Source organism: Thalia democratica, unplaced genomic scaffold (assembly GCF_965202585.1).
Source record: "Thalia democratica unplaced genomic scaffold, ktThaDemo2.hap1.1 HAP1_SCAFFOLD_1774, whole genome shotgun sequence".
Lineage (NCBI taxonomy): Eukaryota > Metazoa > Chordata > Thaliacea > Salpida > Salpidae > Thalia > Thalia democratica.
Genome location: NW_028140586.1, coordinates 1 through 13,064, shown reverse-complemented (window position 1 = coordinate 13,064; position 13,064 = coordinate 1). Strand labels below are relative to the sequence as shown.

The 13,064-nt window shown below is 29.6% G+C and overlaps 3 protein-coding genes across 3 annotated transcripts; all 3 read right to left on the bottom strand.

Annotated features, from left to right (window-relative positions):
- LOC145848851 (nuclear RNA export factor 1-like) lies at window positions 1-1,914 on the bottom strand. Its single transcript, XM_082954077.1, has 3 exons — window positions 1,880-1,914; window positions 1,124-1,594; window positions 1-994 (listed from the first exon to the last, which is right to left on the bottom strand). The coding sequence occupies exons 1-3, from the start codon at window positions 1,912-1,914 to the stop codon at window positions 1-3; spliced, it is 1,500 nt and encodes a 499-aa protein (XP_082810203.1).
- Window positions 1,915-5,159: 3,245 nt separating this feature from the next.
- On the bottom strand, window positions 5,160-7,073 carry LOC145848850 (nuclear RNA export factor 1-like). Its single transcript, XM_082954076.1, has 3 exons — window positions 7,039-7,073; window positions 6,283-6,753; window positions 5,160-6,153 (listed from the first exon to the last, which is right to left on the bottom strand). Exons 1-3 carry the CDS (start codon window positions 7,071-7,073, stop codon window positions 5,160-5,162), a joined length of 1,500 nt encoding a protein of 499 aa, XP_082810202.1.
- A 3,245-nt stretch (window positions 7,074-10,318) lies between these two features.
- LOC145848849 (nuclear RNA export factor 1-like) lies at window positions 10,319-12,308 on the bottom strand (the record flags this gene model as incomplete). The annotated part of the gene is made up of 3 exons (XM_082954075.1): window positions 10,319-11,312; window positions 11,442-11,912; window positions 12,198-12,308. Coding segments are annotated over 3 exons (1,576 nt in total), but the record flags the coding sequence as incomplete, so codon positions are not given.
- Window positions 12,309-13,064: the final 756 nt, after the last annotated feature.

The window sequence follows — 13,064 nt, the reverse complement described above, 5'->3', positions numbered from 1 at the left end:
TTAGAATTGATATGCTTCAAGCGGTATGTGGTTGTTTTTGTGCAGTTCCATAAAATTTCTTCCGGCTTTATCATAATCCCACCCGTTGTTGTGCAGACATTCGTGCGAATATTTCTCGTTCATTCCTGAGTCTTTCATGAAAGTTTTCAACATCTCCGTTCGCACGTCACACGGCGGTCGTGGCAACTGGTTGATTGCGGCCACCTTGGCGGCGTTTTCTTTCTTTTCGGCGACCGATTGGTTCCTGATATGGAGCATGTCGCTCAGTATTGTAAATTTAATTTCAGCGGAAATTGCGCAGGATATGCTTCTGGTGAAGGCGCGAACTTTACCACCGGCTTCTTCAAAAGTGCCGCTGATAACGTAACTGATGAACTCACTAGAGCAGAACGTGACATCACAAACAAAGCTGTCCATGATGTGTTTTGATAAGGGTAGCTTGCGCAACGCTTTCACAATTTCCTCTCTCCCAAAGTTATACTTTTTGGAATCGGACTTATTACAACCGACTCTGACTTTCTGTCGGTTGTTTGGTGTGCACTCCTTGCACACTTCCAAGTATTTTTTCATTGTAGAATCTTTATCATTGCTAGAAATTGTCAAGCTAAACTGTGAATCTTTACAGTAAAAGTTGCTTGCATCATCTGAGGTTTTTACTTTGTCAAGGCAACTGAATAAGTTTTTGACATGATTGATGAACACTTCTTTTGCACTATCAGAAAGCAGCATAAAGTTGCTTCCCATAGTTTTTGGTATTTCATACTCTGCAACATCTATTTTAACTGGAGGCTCATAATCTCTGCAGTTAAGTTTGATCAAGTCTGGAAAGAGTTTTCGCCAGTTGCTTATATCATTTACAGTTGCATCTTGACTGCTATCGTATAACTTAAGCTCAATTAAATTCCAATCTCTTAATGCTTTCAAATCTTTTACGATTTTAATGTGATTTTCAGCAACTGAGAGACGGTTAATATTGGGAAACATATCAATGAGGCTGTTTTTGAGAAAGCCAATTGATTTATAACTTAAGTTATTTTTTTCTAAATTTAATGTTGTGATTCTTTTATTTTGATCACTTCCTCTGAACAGCGAATCTAATGTTTTTACAATAATTGTAAAATACTCGCTTCTATGCAGGTTAATTCTGATACCTTGCTTCTTCAGAGTTTTGTCAAAGCTGAGACCGCTCAAGTCAAGAACGCCTTGTTCTAAATAGACCCGGCTTTTGATGCACTGCTTAATGCTTTCTAGTTGGTCGTCACGGTATACATCAGACTTTGCTGTGTACCTAACTACTTTCAGCATATCATTACCGAAACTGCTGGTAAGTTGACGGTTGCAACTCAACAGCGCATCTGCTTTGCCTTTTCCAAGCACATAGAAACTAGCATCACCGTTGAAAACGTGATACTGCCTGTATTCTATGGGAGCATCAATAATTTTACTCATTTTTTCAATCAATTGAGTTTCAACTTCATCTGCGCCTCGAAATACTTTTATTTGGTACCAGGCGTTTTCTACATCAACTTTTGACTTATTGATGTTGTTGAAGTTGTTTTTGATTGCGGCAGGAGATATTTTGATATTTTCTCTCCTGTCAATTTTAAACTTTCTTATTATTGATCCTCTGTTTCGGCTCAACGGGTCACTGTGAAATTTAATACATTAAAGTTTTGTTTTACAAGGTAGTAAAACCTTGTACTCATAACCAAAACCTTGTACTCAAAACAATTGAATTTTTATTCAATATTATATTTTGATAAATGTTTTAGTTATTTTTATTATTAGTCTTAAGAGTTTACGTATAATAAAAAAGTACAAAAACTTAATATTTCAATTATACGAAAAATAAGTTTAAAAAAAACAAACAACAACTTACAATTTCTTTTTGTGAGCGTATAAGTCTCCCTTCATAATGACACAACCGTCATTATCTATATCATTATTATTTTGTGGTCGTCGTTTTCCAAGGCGGTCATAAACTGTTTTCCTTTAAAATAGTTTTTGTTTAACAATTTAAAAGTTTCATTATCAAATCGAAAAAATATACCATTCATGAGGAACGGTCTATAAAGCGTTACAAACAATTTATAAAACCTGAGTTACTGTAGTCTCAAATTTAAATATAAAATAGAATATCATAAGTATAGTATTGAGAAAAACAAACTACTGTTGAATAAATAATTTAAAAACATTGCGATTCAATATTTGTATTCAAGCTAACTTTGTAAATAACCAACTTTCAATTTCATTTTTAAATAACTCAACTTAATTCTATTTAAACTAGTTGTTAATTAAAACCTTTGTTTTCCTAGACGACCCTTGACTTTGTAACATTTCATTTTGTTTTTGTAACGTTTTCTACCACTTTTGTACGATATAGAACATTTTTCTAATGTCTTAGGTTCGTAACAATCTCCGTGATCAACATGATGTAATGAGATGTTAAGTCTTTCATCATGATCATTGTTTTTTTTATGAGATTCTGAAAAATAGTTTGTTTCGACGTTTAGCTAATTTACATGACTAAAAATATTATAAAAACACATTTACCTAGGTAACTTAAAAACTTATATAACTTAATAACGGTAAGAAAAAACATCTTAATAATTTTATAAGAACACTGTAAACATTACCTCTGCTTTTAGGTGGTTTATATAATTGAATACTTTTCTTTTGAACTGTAATGTTTTTCATTTTTGACAGTAAATCTTCCATATTTGTCATTATTTATTTGCGTTATATGTTACTAAGCTGTTCTGAAAATACGCCACTAGTTAGTTTAAGTACAGTCATCTATTCATTTTTCTAAAATACATATATTAAATAAAAATTAGAGACATGTATCATAAAACCATTTTTGTTGTGCAAAAAAGTAAAACATGTTTCAGCTAATACTTATCAACTACTTTTGTTAGCAACTAATTATATCATAAACGTTAATTAAGTAGCTTTAGGTTTTATCAGAGTAAGATAAAAAGTAAGATCAATTAAGTAAGATCAAAAGTTTAAAATTACATAATTAATTTGTGTTAATGTAATTATAAACTGTTAATAACTGTTAAAAACTGTTAAAATTACGAGTAAATTCAGTTTGAAACTTGCTTTGTTATATTTTAAATCCCACAATACTAACTATAAGTAACAAATATAGTTTTATAATTTTTAAAACAATTGTAGTTATAACATTAAACTTTAAAATTATTTAAGTTAAAAGAAGCATAATTAACTTAAGCTTTTAACACAAACTAAATTTTACATAAATTATTATTTGGTGTGCTGCTATAATTAGACTGAATATCTGATGCAATACTACTCTAAAATACTAATTTACAAGTATGATTTAGTTATAAGTACTAAATTATAACTTAAATGTCCTTTCTCGAGAATTTTCTTAAACCTGTCGTCTCAATAACTATAGGTTTTTATATTTACTTATAAACAACTTTGTCATATTAATCTTACATTATATTATAATTATATTTTTTCTAACTATTTTATCAAAGTCATCAAGTGATATCTATCACTTAATACAATACACTTTTAGCTAGCTTTAATTCTAACCTAATCATAATGTAAACTAAAAACAAACAAAAAGTGCCTTGGTTTGTTAACAAAATTAAACTTGTCTGACTTTTTTTGCTTAACTTTTAATAAACAATGAGTTTTTATAAACTTTCATGTATTATTTTTTTCAAAGGTAAAACTATTTTGTTATTGTACTAGCCAAATCATATCTATTTATTTTTAGATACTAAAGTATAATAAAAACATGGTCAACTTTAGAACTTGAACAAACAATTTTTCATATAAAATAACAATATTAAACTTTAAGACTATTCCAGCTAGTAAAAAACTAATTTACGTAAGCTTCCGTACAAACTAAAACTTACATGTTGCTCTCTTGACTGCTAAGCTCAAATGAAAAAAATTTGATAAGTTCAACTATTTATACAAAAACTGCGCCAACTAGTGGCAATTGCGTCAGTATTCGAATATGGCCATTTTTTTGTCTGGCACCAGTACTCAGGGTTAAAACAATAAATAATGCAAGTAACTTCTAGCAACGTTCTGAGTTTTTTTGCTTAACTTTTAATAAACAATAAGTTTTTATAAATTTTCATGTATTATTTTTTTCAAAGGTAAAACTATTTTTTTATTGTACTAGCCAAATCATATCTATTTATTTTTAGATACTAAAGTATAATAAAAACATGGTCAACTTTAGAACTTGAACAAACAATTTTTTATACAATTAACAATATTGAACGTACGAAAAAAAAAAGCGCTCAAATATTTGGTCCTAGGACCTGATGTACGAAAAAACCTTTCGGTTATTGAGTCATACACCAGGATACAGTTTAATGTCATGTCCAGGACAGAATACTAAACTTAACTAACTAAATATAACTATTTAAGCTAGTACAAAACTAATTTGCATAAGCTTTTGCACAAATATCGAAAGCCGTCCTCTAGTTTTTGTTTAATTTTATACATGTCAGTCTTATATTCAATAAAAAACTAAATTTTGCCAAATCTCGGTTCAGTTTATTTTCAAACATGACCAATGGGATTTATCAGTGCAAACACTTTTATTTCTTAAAATATTAGACTGTAGTCTAAATTAAACTATTTATCTATAATAATAATAAACTGAAAGTATCCAAACGAAAGTATGATATTTAAAATGATTGAGTTACAGTAAAGCCTTATGTTTTATATTATATGACCTTGATGTTTTAATGCAAATGAAATAGTTTTGGAGTAGGCAATCTAAGTATTATTTTTATATAAAATAATTCATTTATTGTAATTTATTTCTATTGTATTAGATATTATTTTATGATAATTAATACTAAACATCAATTTCTTTGCATAAAAAACTCTTCTATCAAAGGTTTTCGCATTCTTTTCTGCGGATATATCAGTGAAAACTTTTATTTTACTTAGACCATTTTTTAGCTTATACTTATTGATAATATAAAAACTTATTTTTTTTTAATTAAAATTTATTAAAATTGTAAAAGAAAACAACAACAAATAAAAGAGCTCAATTAAAAATTTGTTAAAATCAAGGGAAAAAATAACAAGAAAAGAAGCTTTTAGTTAAGATCGATAGTTCGTTTTAGCTTCTTTGTTTTTATTTTGTTAACAGTATTTTAGAATTGATATGCTTCAAGCGGTATGTGGTTGTTTTTGTGCAGTTCCATAAAATTTCTTCCGGCTTTATCATAATCCCACCCGTTGTTGTGCAGACATTCGTGCGAATATTTCTCGTTCATTCCTGAGTCTTTCATGAAAGTTTTCAACATCTCCGTTCGCACGTCACACGGCGGTCGTGGCAACTGGTTGATTGCGGCCACCTTGGCGGCGTTTTCTTTCTTTTCGGCGACCGATTGGTTCCTGATATGGAGCATGTCGCTCAGTATTGTAAATTTAATTTCAGCGGAAATTGCGCAGGATATGCTTCTGGTGAAGGCGCGAACTTTACCACCGGCTTCTTCAAAAGTGCCGCTGATAACGTAACTGATGAACTCACTAGAGCAGAACGTGACATCACAAACAAAGCTGTCCATGATGTGTTTTGATAAGGGTAGCTTGCGCAACGCTTTCACAATTTCCTCTCTCCCAAAGTTATACTTTTTGGAATCGGACTTATTACAACCGACTCTGACTTTCTGTCGGTTGTTTGGTGTGCACTCCTTGCACACTTCCAAGTATTTTTTCATTGTAGAATCTTTATCATTGCTAGAAATTGTCAAGCTAAACTGTGAATCTTTACAGTAAAAGTTGCTTGCATCATCTGAGGTTTTTACTTTGTCAAGGCAACTGAATAAGTTTTTGACATGATTGATGAACACTTCTTTTGCACTATCAGAAAGCAGCATAAAGTTGCTTCCCATAGTTTTTGGTATTTCATACTCTGCAACATCTATTTTAACTGGAGGCTCATAATCTCTGCAGTTAAGTTTGATCAAGTCTGGAAAGAGTTTTCGCCAGTTGCTTATATCATTTACAGTTGCATCTTGACTGCTATCGTATAACTTAAGCTCAATTAAATTCCAATCTCTTAATGCTTTCAAATCTTTTACGATTTTAATGTGATTTTCAGCAACTGAGAGACGGTTAATATTGGGAAACATATCAATGAGGCTGTTTTTGAGAAAGCCAATTGATTTATAACTTAAGTTATTTTTTTCTAAATTTAATGTTGTGATTCTTTTATTTTGATCACTTCCTCTGAACAGCGAATCTAATGTTTTTACAATAATTGTAAAATACTCGCTTCTATGCAGGTTAATTCTGATACCTTGCTTCTTCAGAGTTTTGTCAAAGCTGAGACCGCTCAAGTCAAGAACGCCTTGTTCTAAATAGACCCGGCTTTTGATGCACTGCTTAATGCTTTCTAGTTGGTCGTCACGGTATACATCAGACTTTGCTGTGTACCTAACTACTTTCAGCATATCATTACCGAAACTGCTGGTAAGTTGACGGTTGCAACTCAACAGCGCATCTGCTTTGCCTTTTCCAAGCACATAGAAACTAGCATCACCGTTGAAAACGTGATACTGCCTGTATTCTATGGGAGCATCAATAATTTTACTCATTTTTTCAATCAATTGAGTTTCAACTTCATCTGCGCCTCGAAATACTTTTATTTGGTACCAGGCGTTTTCTACATCAACTTTTGACTTATTGATGTTGTTGAAGTTGTTTTTGATTGCGGCAGGAGATATTTTGATATTTTCTCTCCTGTCAATTTTAAACTTTCTTATTATTGATCCTCTGTTTCGGCTCAACGGGTCACTGTGAAATTTAATACATTAAAGTTTTGTTTTACAAGGTAGTAAAACCTTGTACTCATAACCAAAACCTTGTACTCAAAACAATTGAATTTTTATTCAATATTATATTTTGATAAATGTTTTAGTTATTTTTATTATTAGTCTTAAGAGTTTACGTATAATAAAAAAGTACAAAAACTTAATATTTCAATTATACGAAAAATAAGTTTAAAAAAAACAAACAACAACTTACAATTTCTTTTTGTGAGCGTATAAGTCTCCCTTCATAATGACACAACCGTCATTATCTATATCATTATTATTTTGTGGTCGTCGTTTTCCAAGGCGGTCATAAACTGTTTTCCTTTAAAATAGTTTTTGTTTAACAATTTAAAAGTTTCATTATCAAATCGAAAAAATATACCATTCATGAGGAACGGTCTATAAAGCGTTACAAACAATTTATAAAACCTGAGTTACTGTAGTCTCAAATTTAAATATAAAATAGAATATCATAAGTATAGTATTGAGAAAAACAAACTACTGTTGAATAAATAATTTAAAAACATTGCGATTCAATATTTGTATTCAAGCTAACTTTGTAAATAACCAACTTTCAATTTCATTTTTAAATAACTCAACTTAATTCTATTTAAACTAGTTGTTAATTAAAACCTTTGTTTTCCTAGACGACCCTTGACTTTGTAACATTTCATTTTGTTTTTGTAACGTTTTCTACCACTTTTGTACGATATAGAACATTTTTCTAATGTCTTAGGTTCGTAACAATCTCCGTGATCAACATGATGTAATGAGATGTTAAGTCTTTCATCATGATCATTGTTTTTTTTATGAGATTCTGAAAAATAGTTTGTTTCGACGTTTAGCTAATTTACATGACTAAAAATATTATAAAAACACATTTACCTAGGTAACTTAAAAACTTATATAACTTAATAACGGTAAGAAAAAACATCTTAATAATTTTATAAGAACACTGTAAACATTACCTCTGCTTTTAGGTGGTTTATATAATTGAATACTTTTCTTTTGAACTGTAATGTTTTTCATTTTTGACAGTAAATCTTCCATATTTGTCATTATTTATTTGCGTTATATGTTACTAAGCTGTTCTGAAAATACGCCACTAGTTAGTTTAAGTACAGTCATCTATTCATTTTTCTAAAATACATATATTAAATAAAAATTAGAGACATGTATCATAAAACCATTTTTGTTGTGCAAAAAAGTAAAACATGTTTCAGCTAATACTTATCAACTACTTTTGTTAGCAACTAATTATATCATAAACGTTAATTAAGTAGCTTTAGGTTTTATCAGAGTAAGATAAAAAGTAAGATCAATTAAGTAAGATCAAAAGTTTAAAATTACATAATTAATTTGTGTTAATGTAATTATAAACTGTTAATAACTGTTAAAAACTGTTAAAATTACGAGTAAATTCAGTTTGAAACTTGCTTTGTTATATTTTAAATCCCACAATACTAACTATAAGTAACAAATATAGTTTTATAATTTTTAAAACAATTGTAGTTATAACATTAAACTTTAAAATTATTTAAGTTAAAAGAAGCATAATTAACTTAAGCTTTTAACACAAACTAAATTTTACATAAATTATTATTTGGTGTGCTGCTATAATTAGACTGAATATCTGATGCAATACTACTCTAAAATACTAATTTACAAGTATGATTTAGTTATAAGTACTAAATTATAACTTAAATGTCCTTTCTCGAGAATTTTCTTAAACCTGTCGTCTCAATAACTATAGGTTTTTATATTTACTTATAAACAACTTTGTCATATTAATCTTACATTATATTATAATTATATTTTTTCTAACTATTTTATCAAAGTCATCAAGTGATATCTATCACTTAATACAATACACTTTTAGCTAGCTTTAATTCTAACCTAATCATAATGTAAACTAAAAACAAACAAAAAGTGCCTTGGTTTGTTAACAAAATTAAACTTGTCTGACTTTTTTTGCTTAACTTTTAATAAACAATGAGTTTTTATAAACTTTCATGTATTATTTTTTTCAAAGGTAAAACTATTTTGTTATTGTACTAGCCAAATCATATCTATTTATTTTTAGATACTAAAGTATAATAAAAACATGGTCAACTTTAGAACTTGAACAAACAATTTTTCATATAAAATAACAATATTAAACTTTAAGACTATTCCAGCTAGTAAAAAACTAATTTACGTAAGCTTCCGTACAAACTAAAACTTACATGTTGCTCTCTTGACTGCTAAGCTCAAATGAAAAAAATTTGATAAGTTCAACTATTTATACAAAAACTGCGCCAACTAGTGGCAATTGCGTCAGTATTCGAATATGGCCATTTTTTTGTCTGGCACCAGTACTCAGGGTTAAAACAATAAATAATGCAAGTAACTTCTAGCAACGTTCTGAGTTTTTTTGCTTAACTTTTAATAAACAATAAGTTTTTATAAATTTTCATGTATTATTTTTTTCAAAGGTAAAACTATTTTTTTATTGTACTAGCCAAATCATATCTATTTATTTTTAGATACTAAAGTATAATAAAAACATGGTCAACTTTAGAACTTGAACAAACAATTTTTTATACAATTAACAATATTGAACGTACGAAAAAAAAAAGCGCTCAAATATTTGGTCCTAGGACCTGATGTACGAAAAAACCTTTCGGTTATTGAGTCATACACCAGGATACAGTTTAATGTCATGTCCAGGACAGAATACTAAACTTAACTAACTAAATATAACTATTTAAGCTAGTACAAAACTAATTTGCATAAGCTTTTGCACAAATATCGAAAGCCGTCCTCTAGTTTTTGTTTAATTTTATACATGTCAGTCTTATATTCAATAAAAAACTAAATTTTGCCAAATCTCGGTTCAGTTTATTTTCAAACATGACCAATGGGATTTATCAGTGCAAACACTTTTATTTCTTAAAATATTAGACTGTAGTCTAAATTAAACTATTTATCTATAATAATAATAAACTGAAAGTATCCAAACGAAAGTATGATATTTAAAATGATTGAGTTACAGTAAAGCCTTATGTTTTATATTATATGACCTTGATGTTTTAATGCAAATGAAATAGTTTTGGAGTAGGCAATCTAAGTATTATTTTTATATAAAATAATTCATTTATTGTAATTTATTTCTATTGTATTAGATATTATTTTATGATAATTAATACTAAACATCAATTTCTTTGCATAAAAAACTCTTCTATCAAAGGTTTTCGCATTCTTTTCTGCGGATATATCAGTGAAAACTTTTATTTTACTTAGACCATTTTTTAGCTTATACTTATTGATAATATAAAAACTTATTTTTTTTTAATTAAAATTTATTAAAATTGTAAAAGAAAACAACAACAAATAAAAGAGCTCAATTAAAAATTTGTTAAAATCAAGGGAAAAAATAACAAGAAAAGAAGCTTTTAGTTAAGATCGATAGTTCGTTTTAGCTTCTTTGTTTTTATTTTGTTAACAGTATTTTAGAATTGATATGCTTCAAGCGGTATGTGGTTGTTTTTGTGCAGTTCCATAAAATTTCTTCCGGCTTTATCATAATCCCACCCGTTGTTGTGCAGACATTCGTGCGAATATTTCTCGTTCATTCCTGAGTCTTTCATGAAAGTTTTCAACATCTCCGTTCGCACGTCACACGGCGGTCGTGGCAACTGGTTGATTGCGGCCACCTTGGCGGCGTTTTCTTTCTTTTCGGCGACCGATTGGTTCCTGATATGGAGCATGTCGCTCAGTATTGTAAATTTAATTTCAGCGGAAATTGCGCAGGATATGCTTCTGGTGAAGGCGCGAACTTTACCACCGGCTTCTTCAAAAGTGCCGCTGATAACGTAACTGATGAACTCACTAGAGCAGAACGTGACATCACAAACAAAGCTGTCCATGATGTGTTTTGATAAGGGTAGCTTGCGCAACGCTTTCACAATTTCCTCTCTCCCAAAGTTATACTTTTTGGAATCGGACTTATTACAACCGACTCTGACTTTCTGTCGGTTGTTTGGTGTGCACTCCTTGCACACTTCCAAGTATTTTTTCATTGTAGAATCTTTATCATTGCTAGAAATTGTCAAGCTAAACTGTGAATCTTTACAGTAAAAGTTGCTTGCATCATCTGAGGTTTTTACTTTGTCAAGGCAACTGAATAAGTTTTTGACATGATTGATGAACACTTCTTTTGCACTATCAGAAAGCAGCATAAAGTTGCTTCCCATAGTTTTTGGTATTTCATACTCTGCAACATCTATTTTAACTGGAGGCTCATAATCTCTGCAGTTAAGTTTGATCAAGTCTGGAAAGAGTTTTCGCCAGTTGCTTATATCATTTACAGTTGCATCTTGACTGCTATCGTATAACTTAAGCTCAATTAAATTCCAATCTCTTAATGCTTTCAAATCTTTTACGATTTTAATGTGATTTTCAGCAACTGAGAGACGGTTAATATTGGGAAACATATCAATGAGGCTGTTTTTGAGAAAGCCAATTGATTTATAACTTAAGTTATTTTTTTCTAAATTTAATGTTGTGATTCTTTTATTTTGATCACTTCCTCTGAACAGCGAATCTAATGTTTTTACAATAATTGTAAAATACTCGCTTCTATGCAGGTTAATTCTGATACCTTGCTTCTTCAGAGTTTTGTCAAAGCTGAGACCGCTCAAGTCAAGAACGCCTTGTTCTAAATAGACCCGGCTTTTGATGCACTGCTTAATGCTTTCTAGTTGGTCGTCACGGTATACATCAGACTTTGCTGTGTACCTAACTACTTTCAGCATATCATTACCGAAACTGCTGGTAAGTTGACGGTTGCAACTCAACAGCGCATCTGCTTTGCCTTTTCCAAGCACATAGAAACTAGCATCACCGTTGAAAACGTGATACTGCCTGTATTCTATGGGAGCATCAATAATTTTACTCATTTTTTCAATCAATTGAGTTTCAACTTCATCTGCGCCTCGAAATACTTTTATTTGGTACCAGGCGTTTTCTACATCAACTTTTGACTTATTGATGTTGTTGAAGTTGTTTTTGATTGCGGCAGGAGATATTTTGATATTTTCTCTCCTGTCAATTTTAAACTTTCTTATTATTGATCCGCTGTTTCGGCTCAACGGGTCACTGTGAAATTTAATACATTAAAGTTTTGTTTTACAAGGTAGTAAAACCTTGTACTCATAACCAAAACCTTGTACTCAAAACAATTGAATTTTTATTCAATATTATATTTTGATAAATGTTTTAGTTATTTTTATTATTAGTCTTAAGAGTTTACGTATAATAAAAAAGTACAAAAACTTAATATTTCAATTATACGAAAAATAAGTTTAAAAAAAACAAACAACAACTTACAATTTCTTTTTGTGAGCGTATAAGTCTCCCTTCATAATGACACAACCGTCATTATCTATATCATTATTATTTTGTGGTCGTCGTTTTCCAAGGCGGTCATAAACTGTTTTCCTTTAAAATAGTTTTTGTTTAACAATTTAAAAGTTTCATTATCAAATCGAAAAAATATACCATTCATGAGGAACGGTCTATAAAGCGTTACAAACAATTTATAAAACCTGAGTTACTGTAGTCTCAAATTTAAATATAAAATAGAATATCATAAGTATAGTATTGAGAAAAACAAACTACTGTTGAATAAATAATTTAAAAACATTGCGATTCAATATTTGTATTCAAGCTAACTTTGTAAATAACCAACTTTCAATTTCATTTTTAAATAACTCAACTTAATTCTATTTAAACTAGTTGTTAATTAAAACCTTTGTTTTCCTAGACGACCCTTGACTTTGTAACATTTCATTTTGTTTTTGTAACGTTTTCTACCACTTTTGTACGATATAGAACATTTTTCTAATGTCTTAGGTTCGTAACAATCTCCGTGATCAACATGATGTAATGAGATGTTAAGTCTTTCATCATGATCATTGTTTTTTTTATGAGATTCTGAAAAATAGTTTGTTTCGACGTTTAGCTAATTTACATGACTAAAAATATTATAAAAACACATTTACCTAGGTAACTTAAAAACTTATATAACTTAATAACGGTAAGAAAAAACATCTTAATAATTTTATAAGAACACTGTAAACATTACCTCTGCTTTTAGGTGGTTTATATAATTGAATACTTTTCTTTTGAACTGTAATGTTTTTCATTTTTGACAGTAAATCTTCCATATTTGTCATTATTTATTTGCGTTATATG